This window comes from Rhinoraja longicauda, chromosome 21, assembly GCF_053455715.1.
Source record: "Rhinoraja longicauda isolate Sanriku21f chromosome 21, sRhiLon1.1, whole genome shotgun sequence".
NCBI classification, from domain to species: Eukaryota; Metazoa; Chordata; class Chondrichthyes; order Rajiformes; family Arhynchobatidae; genus Rhinoraja; species Rhinoraja longicauda.
Genome location: NC_135973.1, coordinates 861,072 through 882,299, shown reverse-complemented (window position 1 = coordinate 882,299; position 21,228 = coordinate 861,072). Strand labels below are relative to the sequence as shown.

The 21,228-nt window shown below is 54.9% G+C and overlaps 1 protein-coding gene and 1 pseudogene across 1 annotated transcript in view; one reads left to right on the top strand and one right to left on the bottom strand.

The window, feature by feature from the left end:
* Nucleotides 1–362: 362 nt before the first annotated feature.
* On the bottom strand, nucleotides 363–11,734 carry LOC144604156 (uncharacterized; annotated as a pseudogene).
* A 7,608-nt stretch (nucleotides 11,735–19,342) lies between these two features.
* The window catches only part of LOC144604155 (rho GDP-dissociation inhibitor 2-like), an 11,577-nt gene continuing 9,691 nt past the window's right edge, over nucleotides 19,343–21,228 (top strand). Inside the window, exon 1 of the mRNA XM_078418361.1 lies at nucleotides 19,343–19,511. Coding sequence (XP_078274487.1) covers nucleotides 19,439–19,511 — 73 coding nt within the window. The 5' untranslated portion in view covers nucleotides 19,343–19,438. The remainder of the gene's footprint in view (nucleotides 19,512–21,228) is intronic.

The window sequence follows — 21,228 nt, the reverse complement described above, 5'->3', positions numbered from 1 at the left end:
AGTGTTGATTATTGCGGGTGTCAGGGGTTACGAGGAGAAGGCAGGAGAATGGGGTTAGGAGGCAGAGATAGATCAGCCATGATTGAATGGCGGAGTAGACGTGATGGGCCGAATGGCCTAATAATGGTCCTATCACTTCTGACTTTGTGACACCAGTGGTGGCCAGCGGTTGAACATGCTCAATGAGGAGGTGGACATATTTTGGGAAGAAAAAGGGACTGAGGGTTTGGGGATAAAGAGGGTCACGAGGCAGTGATGGATCATCAGCCTTGGGGATGTTGAATGGGAGAGCAGGCCTGATGGGCTGAATGGCCTACCCCTGCTACAACTGCTATCATATCTGACCTTGTGACTGCTCAGAGCTAGTCCTCCTTCTCCACCCCCAGATCAATAAACGGCAGCTATTGGAAGCAAACATGACCTGCTTACACACCCCTGAAAACCTCCTGCCGACTCCAGCATGGGGTTAGTATTGGTCTCTTATTGTCACGTGTACCGAGGTACAGTGAGAGAGTTTTGTTCCCGTGCAATCCATTTAAATCATACTTTTCATGAGTACAGGCAAGCCAAAGGCAAGTATAACAGGTGGTGGAAGGAGAAAGGTATCGTAGTATAGAGCGTAGTGTTACAGCGTTGTAGCACAGTACCTGATCAATGCCCAGTGACTGCTTAAGAGCATTTGAATTAAATTGAATTACATTTAATTTGAATTGAATTAAATTTGAATTGAATTTGAATTGAATTGAATTTGAAATTGAATTGAATTGAATTGAATTGAATTGAATTGAATTGAATTGAATTTGAAATTGAATTGAATTTGAATTTGAATTTGAATTTGAATTTGAATTTGAAATTGAAATTGAAATTGAAATTGAAATTGAAATTGAATTGAATTGAATAAGTTTATTGGCCAAGTATGTACACATACAAGGAATGTGCATGGGTACTCCGCTCGCAAGTAACAACACCAACATACAGTAAATAATTAAGAATAAAACATAAAACATTAAAACATTAAGAATAAAACACTATAGTTTAAACATGAGATTGAAATAAAACACCAGAGCAAAAGGAGGCGACGGACTTGTGGCTGTGGTCGTCACAGGCCTCTTCACGGCCGCTGCCGCCGACCTTTGCTTCCCCCCCAGGCCATCCGCTGACCGGGCTGACCGCTACTTCGCCCGCTGACCTGGGCTCCAGTTCCCCACGGGCCTCCACCAGCGACTGTGTCGATCCACGCCGCTCCACCGCCCAGCAGCGGGTCAGCCATCGCTGTACCCGGCTCACGGGCTCAGCGCCGGGCCCACCTTGGTACACGTGACAATAAACTAGACTGAACTGAAGTCAGAAGAAGGGTCTCGACCTGAAACGTCACCCATTCCTTCTCTCCTGAGATGCTACCTGACCCGCTGAGTTACTCCAGCACTCTGTGAAACGTCACCTATCCATGTTCTCCACAGATGCTGCCTGACCCACTGAGTTACTCAGCACTCTGTGAAACGTCACCTATCCATGTTCTCCACAGATGCTGCCTGACCCACTGAGTTACTCCAGCACTCTGTGATACCACAGATCTTGGCGGTTGAGTAGAGCTACAGCTCGTGGAAACAAGCTGTTTTTATGTCTGGCTGTGGCAGCTTTGACAGCCCGGAGTGGCCTTGCAGAGGGAAGTGTTTCAGAGAGTTTGTGGCCAGGGTGAGAGGAGATTTGGACAAATGGACATGGAGAAAGGCTGGCCTTAGCTCCGTTTATGAGGTGAGCATGCACCTACAGCTTATCACTGTACCTCGCTCGGTACACGTGACAATAAACTACACTGGGAAAGAGACAAAAGCAGCAGGAAGGAACTGCAGATGCTGGTTTACACCAAAGATAGACACAAAGTGCTGGAGTAACTCAGCGGGGTCAGGCAGCATCTCTGGAGAGAAGGAATGGGGGACATTTCAGGTCGGGACCCTTCTTCTGACTTCAGTTCAGTTAGCTTATTGTCACGTGTACCGAGGTACAGTGAAAAGCCTTTGCTGCGTGCTAACCAGTCGGCGGAAAGACAATACGTGATTACAATCGAGCCGTCCACAGTGTACAGATACATGATAAGGGAGTAATGTTTCGTGCAAGGTAAAGCCAGCAAAGTCCGATCAATGATAGTCCGAGGGTCACTGATGAGGTGGACAGTACCCTGAGGGAGTGTGTTGGTGATAAGTGGATATTGACTGGCCCTCGAGTCCTGGCAACATCCTCGGGGATTTTCTCTGCACTCTTTTCAGCCTGACACCATCTTCCCTACAGCAGTGTGTCCAAACCTACACACAATACTCCAAGTGTGGCTTGTCCACATCATGTGCAAATGAAACATTATAAGATCATAAGATCACAAGGTCATAAGGTCATAAGCAGAATTACGCCATTCGGCCCATCAAGTCTACTCCGCCATTCAATCATGGCTGATCTATCTCTCCCTCCTAACCCCATTGTCCTGCCTTCTCCCCATAACCCCTGACACCCGCACTAATCAAGAATCTATCTATCTCTGCCTTAAATATATCCACTGACTTGGCCTCCACAGCCGTCTGTGGCAAAGAATCCCACAGATTCACCACCCTCTGACTAAAGATTCTCTTTAACTAAAAAGACGTTTCCTGACTTTGTCCCTGTCTCGGTGTATCTGATGCTGTGAGTCTCAGCATTTTAGTGCTCTCTGGAACTGACAATTCCAATGCACACTTGACCAATTTTGTTCCACTTTCAGTTAATACAAAGCTTAACTCTTTGAGCCCAGCTTGCATGCTGCGCATTACTCATCCAGTAATTGGGGGTGTGCTCAGCTACAGTGAGCTCCACATGGCCTATCTAGCCTTGTCAACAGCTCCAAAGACATTTGGACAGGTACACGGATAGGGTAAAGGGACTTGGGCCAAACGTGGGCAGGTGGGACCAGTGTGGATGGACACAAAAAGCTGGAGTATCTCAGCTGGTCAGGCAGCATCTCTGGAGAGAAGGAATGGGTGACGTTTCGGTTTGAGACCTTTCTTCAGACGAGACTAGTTCAGGTGGGCCTAGTGTGGATGTGTTGGGCTGAAGGGCCTGTTTCCGTGCTGTGGGACTCCATGACACTAACTCTGTAAAAGGAATCTGGGGCAAATATATGTCGAAGATCCTCTTGTCAGGAACATTTTATTTTTCAGGGCAGAGGAATGAGCCGGTGTTAGACAGGAAATGTTGGAGTAACTCAGGAGTATCTGTGGAGGAAAGGAATAGGTGGTTTAGTGTTGAGACACATCTTCAGACTGGGTGAATGAACAGGACAGTGACAATGAGGAGATGTAGGCACTGGATCATTATCCCCCCTCACCCCTGTCTGAGGAAGGGTCCCGACCCAAAATGCTTTTGGTAAATTGGGCGGCACGATGGTACAGCGATGAATGCAGCGCCGGAGACCCGGGTTCCATCCTGACTACGGGCCCCGTCTGTACGGAGTTTGTACGTTCTCCCCGTGACCTGCGTGGGTTTTCCCCGAGATCTCCGGTTTCCTCCCACACTCCAAAGACGTACAGGTTTGTAGGTTATTATTAGGTTAAACATATAAAATAATTAAGGGATTGGACACGCTAGAGGCAGGAAACTGGAGCGGCTAGGCTTATATACACTGGAATTTAGAAGGGTGAGAGGGGATCTTATCAAAACATATAAGATTATTAAGGGGTTGGACACGTTAGAGACAGGAAACATGTTCCCAATGTTGGGGGAGTCCAGAACCAGGGGCCACAGTTTAAGAATAAGGGGTCGGCCATTTAGGACTGAGATGAGGAAAAACTTTTTCAGTCAGAGAGTTGTGAATCTGTGGAATTCTCTGCCTCAGAAGGCAGTGGAGGCCAATTCTCTGAATGCATTCAAGAGAGAGCTAGATAGAGCTCTTAAGGGTAGCGGAGTCAGGGTGTATGGGGAGAAGGCAGGAACGGGGTACTGATTGAGAATGATCAGCCATGATCACATGGAATGGCGGTGCTGGCTCGAAGGGCCAAATGGCCTCCTCCTGCACCTATTGTCTATTGTTAATTGGCTTGGTAAATGTAAAAATTGTCCCTAGCGGGTGTGGGATAGTGTTAGTGTGCGGGGATCGCTGGTCGGCGTGGACCCGGTGGGCCGAAGGGCCTGTTTCCGTGCTGTATCTCTAAACTCAAACTAAAATTGCCTCGGTGATGTCCGTCTGTTTAATGAAGGGGCCGTTGCAAAGCCTGCAAGCCCATGAAACCACCTTCCTGAAGCGCAGTATGTTATCACAGTTCTCAATCTGCATTACAAATAAACTTTTGTACGAATGGGAGCTCACATAATTTGATTCAGCCTTCTCCTTCAAAGACGAAGATAAAAAGACCAAACACGCCTAATTCGCCCCAAAATGTAATCATTTAATTTTGCAAACTTCTAACGGGGAATCAAAAGGCAGACCCATACATGCGTGCGTAAATCCCACCAATAATGACAAGCACAGAGATTTGTCCAAACTAATGTGTAGGAATCTCTCTCTGATGTAATTAAGTTGGCTATTTGCTTCAGTAATGGCCTTAAGCACCCTGTAAGTCTCAGAGAGTCAGGCAGCGTTGGATCACCCGATCTACACGAGTCCCACCTGCCCACGTTTGGCCCACATCCATCCAAACCTTTCCTATCCATGCACCCGGCCAAATGTCTTTTAAATGTCATAGTCCCTACCTCAACCACCTCCTCTGGCAGCTAGTTCCACATGCCACATGCACACATGTCTGTGTGAAGACCATGCCCCTCAGGTTCCTAGTAAATCTCTCCCGTTCTCACCTTAAACCTCTTGATGTTCCTTCCCTGGTTAAAAGACTTTGTGCATTCACCCGATCTATTCCTCTCACGATTTTCACACCTCGATAAGATCACCCCTCGTCCCCCTGCGCTCCAAGTCGTAGCCTGCCCAACCCTCCCTCCAGGTCAGCCCCTCGAGTCCTGGTCACATCTCCGTCAATCTTCTCTCTCCCCTTGTCAGCTTACGTTCAGTTTCAGTACAGCACCTTGCAATTATATTACATCTTCCGTTAGTTCTTCTAACAATGGAACAGACTGTAGACTGAGGGTGGAGAACACATACATCTTCCAAAGGCTTTTATAAAGAGAGTTAGATAGAGCTCTAGGGGCTAGTGGAATCAAGAGATATGGGGAGAAGGCAGGCATGGGTTACTGATTGTGGATGATCAGCCATGATCACAATGAATGGCGGTTCTGGCTCGAAGGGCCAAATGGCCTCCTTCTGCACCTAATTTCTATGTTTCAATAATTTCACATCAAAAGACTTGTTGATGATGAGCCGTGTACCCAACCACTGGAAACGTCAAGATCACATCTGCTTATGGTGGTTGATTCCAGTCACTCCCGGCAGCAGCTGAGTGTTTTATTATGCAGGAGATAGAAACATAGAAATATAGAAACAGAGAAAACAGGTGTAGGAGGAGGCCATTCGGCCCTTCGAGCCAGCACCGCCATTCAATATGATCATGGCTGATCATCTAAAATCAGTACCCCGTTCCTGCTTTCTCTCCATATCCCTTGATTCCATTAGCCCTAAGAGCTCTATCTAACTCTCTGTTGAAAACATCCAGTGAATTGGCCTCCACTGCCTTCTGTGGCAGAAAATTCCACAGATTCACAACTCAGTGGGTGAAAAAGTTTTTCCTCATCTCACCCGTTATTCTTAAACTGTGGCCCCTGGTTCTGGACTCCCCCAACATCGGGAACATTTTTCCTGCATCTAGCCTGTCCAATCCTTTAAGGATTTTATATGTTTCTATAAGATCCCCTCTCATCCTTCTAAATTCCAGTGAATACAAGCCCAGTCGCTCCATTCTTTCATCATATGTCAGTCCCGCCATCCCGGGAATTAACCTGGTAAACCTACGCTGCACTCCCTCAATAGCAATAATGTCCTTCCTCAAATTAGGAGACCAAAACTGCACACAATACTCCAGGTGCGATCTCACCAGGGCCCTGTACAACTGCAGTCAGACCTCCTTGCTCCTAAACTCAAATCCTCTCGCTATGAAGGCCAACATGCCATTGGCTTTCTTCACTGCCTGCTGTACCTGCATGCCTACTTTCAGTGACTGATGCACTAGGACACCCAGGTCTCGTTGCACCTCCTCTTTTCCTAACTTGACACCATTCAGATAATAATCCGGTAGACACAAAATGCTGTAGTAACTCAGTGGGACAGGCAGCATCTCTGGAGAGAAGGAATGGGTGATGTTTCTTGTTGTTGCTGCCAAAGTGGATAACCTCACATTTATCCACATTATACTGCAGATGGAGGAGAGAGGCAGATTTTCATTTTCTGGGAGTTTATTTTTCTCCACTTACAGTAGCACAAGGCTGGATTGTGGGATAACATTCCTGTGCTTTAACAAGGCCTGATGTGAATCATTAGGCAGTTTCATTACGCACTGCGCTAAAGCTGTGATCAGAATATTTAATGTAAACAACCCCTGTTAGTCATTTGATAATAAATGCTGAAAGATGCTGAAAGATGCACACTTGCCTTTTGCAAACTAATCTCAGCACATCACGGATAGGTGAAAATTTGGATCAGGACCCTTCTTCAGACAGATTTAATCCCAACTCGAAACGTCACCTATCCATGTTCTCCACAGATGCTGCCTGACCCACTGAGTTACTCCAGCACTCTGTGAAACGTCACCTATCCATGTTCTCCACAGATGCTGCCTGACCCGCTGAGTTACTCCAGAGCTTGGTCAGCTGTCAGCTTTGTGATATACAGTAGGTGCCAATGACTTTCCTTCAGTGTTGATGCTGACTGGACTCTGTCCACCTGCCCTAGGTCACCTTCCCTCCCACATACACTGCCCTGTGAACTTCCAGCAGGTGGTAGAACAGTGTTAGTCCGGCCCTAATGACAGCCACCTACACCACGGCCAGACCAGGGAGGCACGGTGGTGCAGCGGGTAGAGCTGCTGCCTCACAGCGTCAGAGACCCGGGTTCGATCCCGACTACGGGCGCTGTCTGTACGGAGTTTGTACGTTCTCCCCGTGACCTGCGTGGGTTTTCTCCGGGTGCTCCGGTTTCTTCCCACACTCCAAAGACGTGCAGGTTTGTAGGTTAATTGGCTTCGGTTAGAAATGATAAATTGTCCCTAGTGTGTGTAGGATAGTGCTAGTGTACGGGGATCGCTGGTCGGCACGGACTTGGTGGGCCGAAGGGCCTGTTTCCACGCTGTATCTCTAAAGTCTATAATAACGATAACGTGCAAGAACTGAGCACTGTGGTGAATGGTGCATCTGAACCCAACATGTTTGTTTACTGGAGACACAGGGAACTGCAGATGCTGGAAGCTTGAACAAAACACAAAGTCCTGGAGGAACCCAGTGGGTCAGGCAGCGTCTGTGGAGGCAACAGACAGATAGATGATCCTTCTTCAGACTTTATGTCGGATTTGTAGTAGATAGTTCCTCTGTCCCTCTCTTCCCCTCCTCCTTCCCAGATCTCCCACTATCTTCCTGTCTCCACCTATAATCCTTCCTTTGTCCCGCCCCCCTGACATCAGTCTGAAGAAGGGTCTCGACCCAAAACGTCACCCATTCCTTCTCTCCTGAGATGCTGCCTGACCTGCTGAGTTACTCCAGCACTCTGTGTCTACGTGACAGATTTATGTACTTATATTATGATGATGATGAGAGTGGGATGCTGTGTTTATAGTCTGACAGAGGTGGCAGGAGGGGGATTACTGGGTGTGTGCACAGACGTAGTCCCTGGGTACAGGACTCATTGTTAAACCCTCAGTGCTGACATCACCTCACCCCACGAGACTTGCATTGCCTCCAGCGTTTGTGTATTATATTGAAAAGTTTGTCAGAGAGTCACAGAGTCTCAGAGTGACACAGCATGGAAACAGGCCCTTCATAGAGTCTCAGAGTGATACAGTGTGGAAACAGGCCCTTCGGCCCAACTTGCCCACACCAGCCAACGTGTCCCAGCTACACTAGTCCCACCTGCCAGAGCTTGGTCCATATCCCTCCAAACCTGTCCTATCCATGTACCTGTCTAACTGTTTCTTAAACGTTGGGATAGTCCCAGCCTCAACTACCTCCTCTGGCAGCTTGTTCCATACACCCACCACCCTCCGTGTGAAAAAGTTACCTTTCAGATTCCCATTAAATCTTTTCCCCTTCCCCTTGACCCCGTGTCCTCTGGTCCTCGATTCCCCTACTCTGGGCAAGAGACTCTGCATCTACCCGATCTATTCCTCTCATAATTTTGTGCACCTCTATAAGATCTCCCCTCATCCTCCTGCGCTCCATGGAATAGAGACCCAGCCTACTCAACCTCTCCCTATAGCTCACACCCTCTAGTCCTGGCAACATCCTGGTAAATCTCAGAATGCAGTGTGTTCTCTCCACGACTGCCATGAAATGAATGGCGTGCCATATTTCGCTGTGAATCTGGGGCGTTCTTCATGTGGACACACTGGGGTTGCCAACTTCCTCACTCCCAAATACGGGACAAAGGGTGACGTCACCGCCCCGCGCCCCACGTGACCTCACCCAGCCAGCGGCCACGTGCTCGCGCTCCACCAATGGCGGCCACCCGGGCTGGGAGGCGGGTTGCTATGCAACCTCCGTCAGGCGGCGCCCGGGCCTCCGTGCCTGCACTGTCTAGGACTACAGCGGCCCCCAGGCCTACACTGTCCGGGCCTTCAGTGTCTGGGCCTACAGTGTCCGGGCCTACAGTGTCCGGGCCTACGGTGTCCGGGCCTACGGTGTCCAGGCCTACAGCGTCTGGGCCTACAGTGTCCGGGCATACAGTATCCGGGCCTACAGTGTCCGGGCCTACAGCGTCCGGGCCTACAGCGTCTGGGCCTACAGTGTGCGGGCATACAGTGTCCGGGCCTACAGTGTCTGGGCCTACAGTGTCCGGGCCTACAGCGTCCGGGCCTACAGCGTCTGAGCCTACAGCGTCCGGGCCTACAGCGTCTGGGCCTACAGTGTCCGGGCATACAGTGTCCGGGCCTACAGTGTCTGGGCCTACAGTGTCCGGGCCTGCAGCGTCTGGGCCTACAGCGTCTGGGCCTACAGTGTCCGGGCATACAGTGTCCGGGCATACAGTGTCCGGGCCTACAGTGTCCGGGCCTACAGTGTCCGGGCCTACAGCGGCCCCCAGGCCTACAGTGTCCGGGCCTACAGTGTCCAGGCCTACAGTGTCCGGGCCTACAATGGCCCCCAGGCCTACAGTGTCCGGGCCTACAGTGTCTAGGCGTACAGTGTCCGGGCTTACAGTGTCTGGGCCTACGGTGTCCGGGCCTACAGTGTCCGGGCCTATGGTGTCCGGGCCTACGGTGTCCAGGCCCAATACGGGACAAGGTCGGTCCTGTACGGGACAAACCAATTTAGCCCAAAATACGGGATGTCCCGGCTAATACGGGACAGTTGGCAACCCTAGGACACAGGGAGGTATGAGATATGCACCAGGATACTGCTGTGACCGCAGCAACGATATTAATATCCAGTTGTAACACGATATTAATATCCAGTTGTAACACGATATTAATATCCAGTTGTAACACGATATTAATATCCAGTTGTAACACGATATTAATATCCAGTTGCCAAGCATGAATACACACCTGAGACAGACTCTTCATGTTGCAAGCCGCATCTCCAAAGATTTATCATTTTTATGAAGCAGAACAAATCTATTTCGTACTTTGTGTCTTGCCATTTGTCGCACTCACTGCCCTGCCCTGACACACTCCTCACTTGCAATATTTATAGTAAGTTAGATCTCACAATATTCACCGTTCTACCGGAACATGACAACCTACACTCCCATAACCTGAACCCTCTGCTCCCAAACCATTGGGTTGAAATCTTGGTCGTGAAGACTGAGGAATTATTGCACGTTTCACCAGTTATAGTCTCATTAGTAGCCGGTTAATGTTAGAACATAGAACAGTATGGCACAGGAACAGGCCCTTCGGCCCACAATGTCTGTGCTGAACATGATGCCAAGACCATCTCTTATGTTCATAAGTTCATAAGTGATTGGAGCAGAATTAGGCCATTCGGCCCATCAAGTCCACTGGCCTAATTTTGCTTCTATCCCTTATGAGCTGATGATCTTATGAGCACGCGAGCTGTCATGGTGAGGAGAGACGGTTTCACACTGATGACATGCACAGGCAGAGTAGGCAGGAACCTGATTTACAGCGAGCGACCTGCGGCTTTGAGAGACTGAGTGGGGAGAGATTATTTCCACCGGTTCAGTGGCTTGTGACAAGAAATCATCAATTAATCGGAGGCGGAGGAGTGAAATAATGGAGTATTTCTTCACAAAGGTCATTATTAGAGCAAGGAATCTTTCATCACAATGAGCAGTGTACGCACAGCTCTGTAGCTCCTGAGCAAAAACACTTCAGCATTTGGTCACTAAAGAGCAGTCTTTGACATCCCCTGAGCAGAGTTGGCAAAGCCATCGCACCGAGATGCCAACGTTGGCACTGCCAATGGAACTGTTCCATCTTGGTCCATGAGGGGGGAAGTAGGGTCACCAACTGTCCCGTATTAGCTGGGACATCACGTATTTTGGGCTAAATTGGTTTGTCCCATACTAGGCCCGGGGAGCGGTGTAGGCCCGGACACTGTAGGCCTGGACACTGTAGGCCCGGACACTGTAGGCCTGGACACTGTAGGCCCAGACACTGTAGGCCTGGACACTGTAGGCCCGGACACTGTAGGCACGGACACTGTAGGCCTGGACACTGTAGGCCCGGACACTGTAGGCCTGGACACTGTAGGCCTGGACACTGTAGGCCTGGACACTGTAGGCCCGGACACTGTAGGCCCGGACACTGTAGGCCCGGACACTGTAGGCCTGGACACTGTAGGCCTGGACACTGTAGGCCCGGACACTGTAGGCCCGGACACTGTAGGCCCGGACACTGTAGGCCTGGACACTGTAGGCCCGGACACTGTAGGCCCAGACACTGTAGATCTGGACACTGTAGGCCTGAACACTGTAGGCCCGGGGACCGCAGTAGGCCCGGACAGGGTCGGCCCGGAGGCCCGGGCGCTGCCTAACAGAGGTTGCATAGCAACCCGCCTCCCGGCCCGGGCGGCGGCCATTGGTGGAGCGGGAGCACGTGGCCGCTGGTTGGGCGAGGTCACCTGGGGCGCGGGGCGGTGACATCACCTTGTCCCGTATTTGGGAGTGAGATAGTTGGCAACCCTACTAATACGGGACAAGGGCGACCCTACGCAGAGGGCACTGAGGGCCAGAGGCAACAGGGAGGGGTCAGAGGGCCCAGGGTCAGAGGGCACTGAGGGTCAGAGGGCCCAGGGTCAGAGGGCACTGAGGGTCAGAGGGCCCCGGGTCAGAGGGCCCCGGGTCAGAGGGCCCATGGTCAGAGGGCCCATGGTCAGAGGGCCCAGGGTCAGAGGGCCCAGGGTCAGAGGGCCCAGGGTCAGAGGGCCCAGGGTCAGAGGGCCCAGGGTCAGAGGGCCCAGGGTCAGAGGGCCCAGGGTCAGAGGGCACTGAGGGTCAGAGGGCCCAGGGTCAGAGGGCCCAGGGTCAGAGGGCACTGAGGGTCAGAGGGCCCCGGGTCAGAGGGCCCAGGGTCAGAGGGCCCATGGTCAGAGGGCCCATGGTCAGAGGGCCCAGGGTCAGAGGGCCCAGGGTCAGAGGGCCCAGGGTCAGAGGGCCGAGGGAGGGGTGATGTCATGTCCCTTAGTCGTTGTGGACAACACAATGTTTTTCGGAATATTGTCTCTTGTGATCACGAGGAACAGCGTGTGACAAATGATGAGCAAGGCCAACATGTCAACATCAGAACCCAACACAAGGAACTGCAAACAAGGAACTGCAAACAAAACACAGAGTGCTGGAGGACCAGCAGGTCAGGCAGCATCTGTGGGGGGAGTGGACAGGTGACGTATCGGGTCGAGGGCCCGTCTTTGGACAGGGAGAGGTTGGTGTAACATCCCCTCGGAATGGTCACGGCTCTGTTCAGTGGGACGGGGTGGGACGGGGTGGGAGAGCAGGCAGCAAGTGGGATGTGGGGTAAGTACAACTCCTACTGGCTAATCGTGGCAACACAGAGAGGCAGAGGGAGAGAGGGGGGGATGGGGAGGGGGAATGGGGAGATGGTGGGGACTGAGGGAGAGGGGGCAGAGGGGGGGTTGGGGAGGGGGGAATGGGGAGGGGGCAGAGGGAGGGGCAGAGGTAAGGGGCAGATGGTGGGGACTGAGGGAGAGGGGGCAGAGGGAGGGGACTGAGGGAGAGGGGGCAGAGGGAGAGGGGGGAATGGGGAGGGGGCAGAGGGAGAGAGGGGGGGATGGGGAGGGGGCAGAGGGAGAGAGGGGGGGATGGGGAGGGGGCAGAGGGAGGAATGGGGAGGGGGCAGAGGGAGGGGGCAGAGGGAGGAGGCAACTCTCCAGTAATATATGTGTGTGTGCCAATGTTAATAAACAGTCACTGGGAGCCTAGGCAATTGTCTCTGCACCCTGGATCTGTTCTGCGTTTGGTTCAGTGTTACACCCATGATCAGCATTTGGTTCTGTGTTACATCCATGTTCTGCGTTTTGTTCCATGTTACATCCATGATCAGCATTTGGTTCCATGTTACATCCATGTTCTGCGTTTGGTTCCGTGTTACATCCATGTTCTGCGTCTGGTTCCGTGTTACATCCATGTTTGAAAGTTCCAGCTGAGGTTTTCCCGTGCAGTAACTTTCAACACTGAGGCATATGACTAAAGTTGTTGATGTTAAGGGCATAAGTAACAGACTTTATTGAATTACTTTATTGGAGTCACATTGGTGCAACTTGTCAATAGGTTGGTTGATCTCAATTACAGGCTTATTTATATAACCAAAGGCTGAGTCCGCACTGCCCTGGGAAGTCAGAGAGACTCTGTCCACATCTCCTACACACACACTGCCCGCTGTGTTTGAAGGACTGGCTGTTTACCCTGCTGTACCTGGCCGGTGGATGAGCAGAGCTGTACGGTGAATACATGTTACTGTTTCCTAGTGTAAGAAGGAACTGCAGATGCCGGTTTAAACCAAAGATCGACACAAAAAGCTGGAGTAACTCAGCGGGACAGGCAGCATCTCTGGAGAGAAGGAATGGGTGACGTTTCGGGTCGAGACCCTACTTCAGACCAGACTGAGTTACTCCAGCTTTTTGTGTCTATCTCACCTCTTCCCAGTCTTGGGGAACGACAATCAGAAAATAAACGGTGGACCTCAGAAGAGGACCGGCGGTGCCTTAATGCGGGCGGGTCGGAGCTACAGGGAGAGGTCGGGCAGGCTGGGACTGCCTTGGAGCGCAGGAAGATGAGGGTGATCTGATAGATGTGTGTAATGTCACCAGGGAAACACACAGAGTGAATGCACACAGCTTGTTCCCAGGGTAGGGGAATCAAGAACATCAGGACAGAGGTTCAAGCTGAGACGGAAAATATTTAATAGGAGCCTGAGGGAAGCTAACGCAATGCGAGCATTTATGTCAAGAGGCCTTGTGTACAAAAACAGGGGTGTGATGTTGGGGCTGTACAAGGTGCTGGTCACAGGGTGTGTGTGTGTGTGATGTTGGGGCTGTACAAGGTGCTGGTCACAGGGTGTGTGTGTGTGATGCTGGGGCTGTACAAGGTGCTGGTCACAGGGTGTGTGTGTGTGATGCTGGGGCTGTACAAGGTGCTGGTCACAGGGTGTGTGTGTGTGATGCTGGGGCTGTATAAGGTGCTGGTCACAGGGTGTGTGTGTGATGCTGGGGCTGTATAAGGTGCTGGTCACAGGGTGTGTGTGATGCTGGGGCTGTATAAGGTGCTGGTCACAGGGTGTGTGTGATGCTGGGGCTGTATAAGGCGCTGGTCACAGGGTGTGTGTGATGCTGAGACTGTATAAGGTGCTGGTCACAGGGTGTGTGTGTGTGATGCTGGGGCTGTACAAGGTGTTGGTCACAGGGTGTGTGTGTGTGATGCTGGGGCTGTACAAGGTGCTGGTCACAGGGTGTGTGTGTGTGATGCTGGGGCTGTACAAGGTGTTGGTCACAGGGTGTGTGTGTGATGCTGGGGCTGTATAAGGTGTTGGTCACAGGGTGTGTGTGTGTGATGCTGGGGCTGTATAAGGTGTTGGTCACAGGGTGTGTGTGTGTGATGCTGGGGCTGTATAAGGTGCTGGTCACAGGGTGTGTGTGTGATGCTGGGGCTGTATAAGGCGCTGGTCACAGGGTGTGTGTGATGCTGAGACTGTATAAGGTGCTGGTCACAGGTGTGTGTGTGATGCTGGGGCTGTACAAGGTGTTGGTCACAGGGTGTGTGTGGTGCTGGGGCTGTACAAGGTGCTGGTCACAGGGTGTGTGTGTGTGATGCTGGGGCTGTACAAGGTGTTGGTCACAGGGTGTGTGTGATGCTGGGGCTGTACAAGGTGCTGGTCACAGGGTGTGTGTGTGTGTGTGATGCTGGGGCTGTACAAGGTGCTGGTCACAGGGTGTGTGTGTGTGTGTGATGCTGGGGCTGTACAAGGTGCTGGTCACAGGGTGTGTGTGTGTGTGATGCTGGGGCTGTACAAGGTGCTGGTCACAGGGTGTGTGTGTGTGTGATGCTGGGGCTGTATAAGGTGCTGGTCACAGGGTGTGTGTGTGTGTGATGCTGGGGTTGTACAAGGTGCTGGTCACAGGGTGTGTGTGTGATGCTGGGGCTGTTCAAGGTGCTGGTCACAGGGTGTGTGTGTGTGTGTGATGCTGGGGCTGTATAAGGTGCTGGTCACAGGGTGTGTGTGTGTGTGTGATGCTGGGGCTGTACAAGGTGCTGGTCACAGGGTGTGTGTGTGTGTGATGCTGGGGCTGTACAAGGTGCTGGTCACAGGGTGTGTGTGTGTGATGCTGGGGCTGTACAAGGTGCTGGTCACAGGGGGGACTGTATAAGGTGCTGGTCACAGGGTGTGTGTGTGATGCTGGGGCTGTATAAGGTGCTGGTCACAGGGGTGTGTGTGATGCTGAGACTGTATAAGGCGCTGGTCGTGCCGCATTTGGAATATTGTGAGCAATTATGGGCCCCATATCTGAGGAAGGATGTGCTGGCTCTGGAGAGGGCCCAGAGGAGGTTTACAAGAACGATCCCAGGAATGAGTGGGTTAACCTATGATGAGCGTTTGTGGGCACTGGGCCTGTACTCGCTGGAGTTTAGAAGGATGAGGGGGGACCTCATTGAAACGTACAGAATAGTGAAAGGCCTGGATAGAGTGGATGTGGAGAGGATGGTTCCACTAGTGGGAGAGTCTAGGACCAGAGGGCACAGCCTCAGAATTAAAGGACGTTCTTTAGTCAGAGGGTGGTGAATCTGTGGGATTCTTTGCCACAGACGGCTGTGGAGGCCACAAGTCAGTGGATATATTTAAGACAGAGATCGATAGATTCTTGATTAGTGCGGGTGTCAGGGGTTATGGGGAGAAGGCAGGAGAATGGGGTTAGGAGGGAGAGATATATCAGCCATGATTGAATGGCGGATTAGACTTGATGGGCTGAATGGCCTAATTCTGCTCCTATCTTCTGACCGTATGATCTGTGTATGTCCGTGTGGCTGCGTGTTCTTTGGGCACCGCCACTGAACACGCTTCATGGGTGACTTCTGTCGGGGAAGCAGTTGAGAAGGAGAAAGCTTTTAACATTAATTTTTCACTTCCTTCAATTCTCCGGAGAATGTTCGCCCTGCCAGCTTTTGAAATCCACGTCCTGCTGCACGCCCACCAGCCCACGCCCGCAACCACACAAACATTGTTCATGGGCGGCACGGTGGTGCAGAGGGTAGAGCTGCTGCCCCACAGCGCCGGACACTCGGGTCCTATCCCGACTACGGGCGCTGTCTGTGTGGAGTTTGTACGTTCTCCCCGTGACCTGCGTGGGTTTTCTCCGGGTGCTCTTGTTTCCTCCAAAGACGCACAAGTTTGTAGGTTGAAGGTAGACACAAGATGCCGGAGTAACTCAGCGGGTCAGGCAGCATTTGTGGAGAACATGGATAGGTGACGTTTCACAGAGTGCTGGAGTAACTCAGCGGGTCAGGCAGCATCTGTGGAGAACATGGATAGGTGACGTTTCACAGAGTGCTGGAGTAACTCAGCGGGTCAGGCAGCATCTGTGGAGGGGAGGAACGGGTGGTGTTTCGGATCGAGACCCTTCTTCAGCACTTCGTGTCTTCCTTTGGTAAACCAGCGTCTGCCGTTCCATGTCTCCATGGGTTAACTGTGTTGGTTGGAAACCCATTGGCTTCACCCACACTAGTGAGCAATTCTCTAGGTGATGCAGCGGGTAGAGCTGCTGCCCCACAGCGCCGGAGACCTGGGTCCCATCCCGACTACGGGCGTTGTCTGTGTGGAGTTTGTACGTTCCCCTGTGACCACGTGGGTTTCATCTGGATGTTCCTGTTTAGTTTAGTTTGGAGACACAGTGCAGAAACAGGCCCTTCGGCCCACTGAGTCCGTGCTGACCAGTAATCCTTGTACACACATTAGGGACAATTTACTTAAACCAATTAGCCCATGACCCTGCACGTCTTTGTAGTGTGGGAGGAAACTGGAGCACCCGGAGAAAACCCACGCACGTCACGGGGAGAACGTGCAAACTCCGTACAGACAGCACCCGTGGTTGGGATGGAACCCGGGTCTCTGGTGCCGTGAGGCAGCAGCTCTACCCGCTGCACCACCGTGTTGTCCCATCCTACATCCCAAAGATGGCGGGTTTGTAGCTTGATTGTCCGTCTGTAAAGTGCCCCTGGTGTGCAGGGAGTGGGACAAAGTGCCCCCTGGTGTGTACGGGTGAGCTGCCGACTGGTCAGCGCGCTACGAAGCGTCTCACTCTGCCTCGGTACACGTGGCAATAAACCCTACTGTAGGTCTCTGGTTCCCCCCCACACTCCAAAGACGTGCAGGTGTGCAGGTTAACTGGCTTGGTCAATGTGTAAAGTGTCCCCAGTGGGTGTGGGATGGTGTTAGTGTGCGGGGATCACTGGTCGGGTGGGTGGGTGGGTGGTGTTAGTGTGCGGGGATCACTGGTCGGGTGGGTGTTAGTGTGCGGGGTCGCTGGTCGGGTGGGTGGGTGGGTGGTGTTAGTGTGCGGGGTCGCTGGTCGGGTGGGTGGGTGGGTGGTGTTAGTGTGCGGGGTCACTGGTCGGGTGGGTGGGTGGTGTTAGTGTGCGGGGTCGCTGGTCGGGTGGGTGGGTGGGTGGGTGGGTGGTGTTAGTGTGCGGGGTCGCTGGTCGGGTGGGTGGGTGGGTGGTGTTAGTGTGCGGGGTCACTGGTCGGGTGGGTGGGTGGGTGGTGTTAGTGTGCGGGGTCGCTGGTCGGGTGGGTGGGTGGTGTTAGTGTGCGGGGTCACTGGTCGGGTGGGTGGTGTTAGTGTGCGGGGGTCACTGGTCGGGTGGGTGGGTGTGGGGTGGTGTTAGTGTGTGAGGATCACTGGTCGGGTGGGTGGGTGGGTGGTGTTAGTGTGTGGGGGTCACTGGTCGGGTGGGTGGGTGGGTGTGGGGTGGTGTTAGTGTGTGAGGATCACTGGTCGGGTGGGTGGGTGGGTGGTGTTAGTGTGCGGGGGGTCACTGGTCGGGTGGGTGGGTGTGGGGTGGTGTTAGTGTGTGAGGATCACTGGTCGGCGCGGACCCGGTGGGCCGAAAGGGTCTGTTTCCACGCTGTATTTCGCCAATAAAACTGTATTGATGGTCGGCACATACTGGATGGGCCGAAGGGCCTGTTTGCCTGCTGTGTATGTCCGTTGTGATTGTCTTGGGTGTTGAGGAGCAGCTGATGAGGAGAGGCAGGTCACTGCTGGCCCAACGTGACAGCGTCTCAACTAGGAGACACACACAGCTGGAGTCACCAACTCAGTGGGTCAGGCAGCATCTGTGGAGAGGAGGGAATGGGTGACGTTTCGGGTCGAGACTCTTATTAATCTGAAGAAGGTTCTCAACCCCAAATGTCGTCCGTGGCTTCTCCCAGAGATGCTGCCTGTCCCGCTGAGTTAGTGACTGTAGCTTGGGGTGTGTGTGTGGGGTGTGTGTGTGTGTGTGGGGTGTGTGTGTGTGTGTGGGTGTGTGTGTGGGGTGTGTGTGTGTGTGTGGGGTGTGTGTGTGGGGTGTGTGTGGGGTGTGTGTGTGTGTGTGGGGTGTGTGGGTGTGGGGTGTGTGTGGGGTGTGTGTGTGTGTGTATGTGGGGTGTGTGTGTGTGGGGTGTGTGTGTGTGTGTGGGGTGTGTGTGTGTGTGTGTGTGTGGGGTGTGTGTGTGTGTGTATGTGGGGTGTGTGTGTGTGGGGTGTGTGTGTGTGTGTGGGGGGGGTGTGTGTGTGTGTGTGGGGTGTGTGTGTGTGTGTGTGTGGGGTGTGTGGGTGTGGGGTGTGTGTGTGTGGGTGGGGTGTGTGTGTGTGTGGGGGGTGTGTGGGTGTGTGTGTGTGTGTGTGGGGGGTGTGTGTGTGGGTGTGTGTGTGTGTGGGGTGTGTGTGTGGGTGTGTGTGTGTGTGTGGCGTGTGTGTGGGTGTGTGTGTGTGGGGTGTGGGTGTGTGTGTGTGTGTGGGGGGGGGTGTGTGTGTGGTGGGGGGGGGGGGGGGGGTGTGTGTGTGGGGGGGGGGGTGTGTGTGTGGGGGGGGGGGTGTCTGCGGTTTTAAAGCAGCATCTGCAGTTTCATCACAAACAATGATATCATCCTCTCCAGTGTGAGACGGAACTCCCAGTCTGCGCATCTCCCCACCGCCCCTCGGCACAACACTCCCCCTCTAACACACACAGCCCCCCCCCCCCAAACACACACAGCTCCCCTGTAACACACAACGTTGTGAGGGTGGGGAGGGGGAGAGGGGGAGAGGGGGGGGGGAGAGGGGGGGAGGGGGAGAGGGGGGGAGGGAGAGAGGAGGGGGGAGATAGAGGGGGGAGGGAGGAGAGGGGGAGATAGAGGGAGGGGGGAGAGAGAGGGAAGGGGAGTGGGGAGAAGGGGGAGAGGGGGGAAGGGGGAGAGGGGGGAGGGGGGAGAGGGGGGAGAGGGGGAAGGGGGAGAGGGGGGAGAGGGGGAAGGGGGAGAGGGGGAGAGAGGGAGAGAGGGAGGGGGGAGAGAGAGGGAGAGAGTGCGAGGAGGGAGGGGGGGTGTGGGGAGAGAGGGATGAGCTCATCGGCAGAGTGGGGCAGGGCAGGGCAGGGCAGTGAGGGGCGGCGCGGCGCAGCATCACATCACATTATAGCGGCGGCGGATCAGCAGCGGGAGGAGGAGAGAGGGGAGAGGGAGAGGGAGAGAGAGAGAGGCTGCAGGCGGACGGACGGACGGACGGGGGGACGGGCGGGGATGTGTAGCCGGGGCCGGGGGGTCGCCGCCGCCGCCGCCGCCGCTGTGGGGTCGCGGGCTGGAGGGGCCGGGCTGTGAGGAGGAGCGGGGAGACCATGTTGGGGCTGGACGTCTGCGAGTTGGGCGGACAACTGCTGGAGCTGGTGTGGCTGGCAGTGTGTTACAGAGGCAAGTACCCCCCCCCCCCACACACAGGTACCCCCCCCCCCCCACACACAGGTACCCCCCCCCCCCCCACACACAGGTACCCCCCCTCCCACCACACCCCCCCACAGGTACCCCCCCCCCCCCACACCCCCCCACAGGTACCCCCCCCACACTCCCCCCCCTCCCCCCCCCCACAGGTACCCACCCCCCACAGTTACCCCCACAGGTACCCCCCCCCACAGTTACCCCCACAGGTACCCCCACACACCCCCCACAGGTACCCCCCCCCACACTCCCCACCCTCCCCCCCCCACAGGTACCCACCCCCCACAGTTACCCCCCCCCACACACCCCCCACAGGTACCCCCCCCCCCACACTCCCCACCCTCCCCCCCCACCACACTCCCCCACCCCCCCACAGGTACCCCCCCTCCCCCAACCCCCCACAGCCCCCCCACAGGTATCCCACCCCCAACCCCGCCCCCCCACCCCACTAACCCTCTCCACTACACCCCCCAGGTACCCCCCCACCCCCCCCCCCCCGCTGTGTGGGGCAGATGTCCAGGGGGGGTCGGAGCCGCAGGGTGAGTATTTCACGGGGTCGCCGCCTCGTGTCCGGCTGTTGGCGCCGCTACCGCCCCGGGGGTCGCAGATGTCATGTGTGTGTGGGGTGGGGTGGGGGGGGTGTGTGGGGGGGGGGTGTGGGGTGGGGTGGGGGTGTGTGAGGGGTGGGGGTGTGTGAGGGGGGGGGGGGGGGTGTGTGGGGGGGGGGTGTGGGGTGGGGTGGGGGTGTGTGAGGGGGGGGGGTGTGGGGTGGGGTGGGGGTGTGTGAGGGGGGGGGGGTGTGGGGTGGGGTGGGGGTGTGTGGGGGGGGGGGGGGTGTGGGGTGGGGTGGGGGTGTGTGGGGGGGGGGGGGTGTGTGAGGGGGGGGGGGTGTGGGGTGGGGTGGGGGTGTGTGTGGGGGTGGGGGGTGTGTGAGGGGGGGGGTGTGTGAGGGGGGGGGAGTGTGTGAGGGGGGGGTGTGGGGTGGGGTGGGGGTGGGTGTGGGGGGGGGGGTGGTGGGATGGGGTGGGGGTGTGTGAGGGGGGGGGGGGTGTGTGAGGGGGGGGGTGTGGGGTGTGGGGTGGGGTGGGGGTGTGTGAGGGGGGGCTGTGTGGGGTGGGGGGGTGAGGGGGAGGGGGGTGTGCGGGGGTGTGGGGTGAGGGGGGGGTGGGGTGGGGTGGGGGGGTGTGTGAGGGGGGTGAGGGTGTGTAAGAGTTTGTGTCAGTCTAGTTCTCCCAGTGTGTTGCACGTTGATCTCTGTCGTGCCCGGAGTCTCCATCACGCGGGTGTGTCGGGGTATCTGGCGATGACCAAAGCTGCCTGTGGGCAGTGCGGACATGTGGTGGGAAGGGGGTACATGGGGTGGGGGGTGTACATGGGGTGGGGGGTGTACATGGGGTGGGGGGACGTATACATGGGGTGGGGGGTGTACATGGGGTGGGGGGACGTGTACATGGGGTGGGGGGACGTGTACATGGGGTGGGGGGACGTGTACATGGGGTGGGGGGACGTGTACATGGGGTGTACATGGGGGGTACATGGGGTGTACATGGGGTGGGGGTGTACATGGGGGGTACATGGGGTGTACATGGGGTGGGGGGTGTACATGGGGTGGGGGGTGTACATGGGGTGGGGGGACGTGTACATGGGGTGGGGGGACGTGTACATGGGGTGGGGGGACGTGTACATGGGGTGG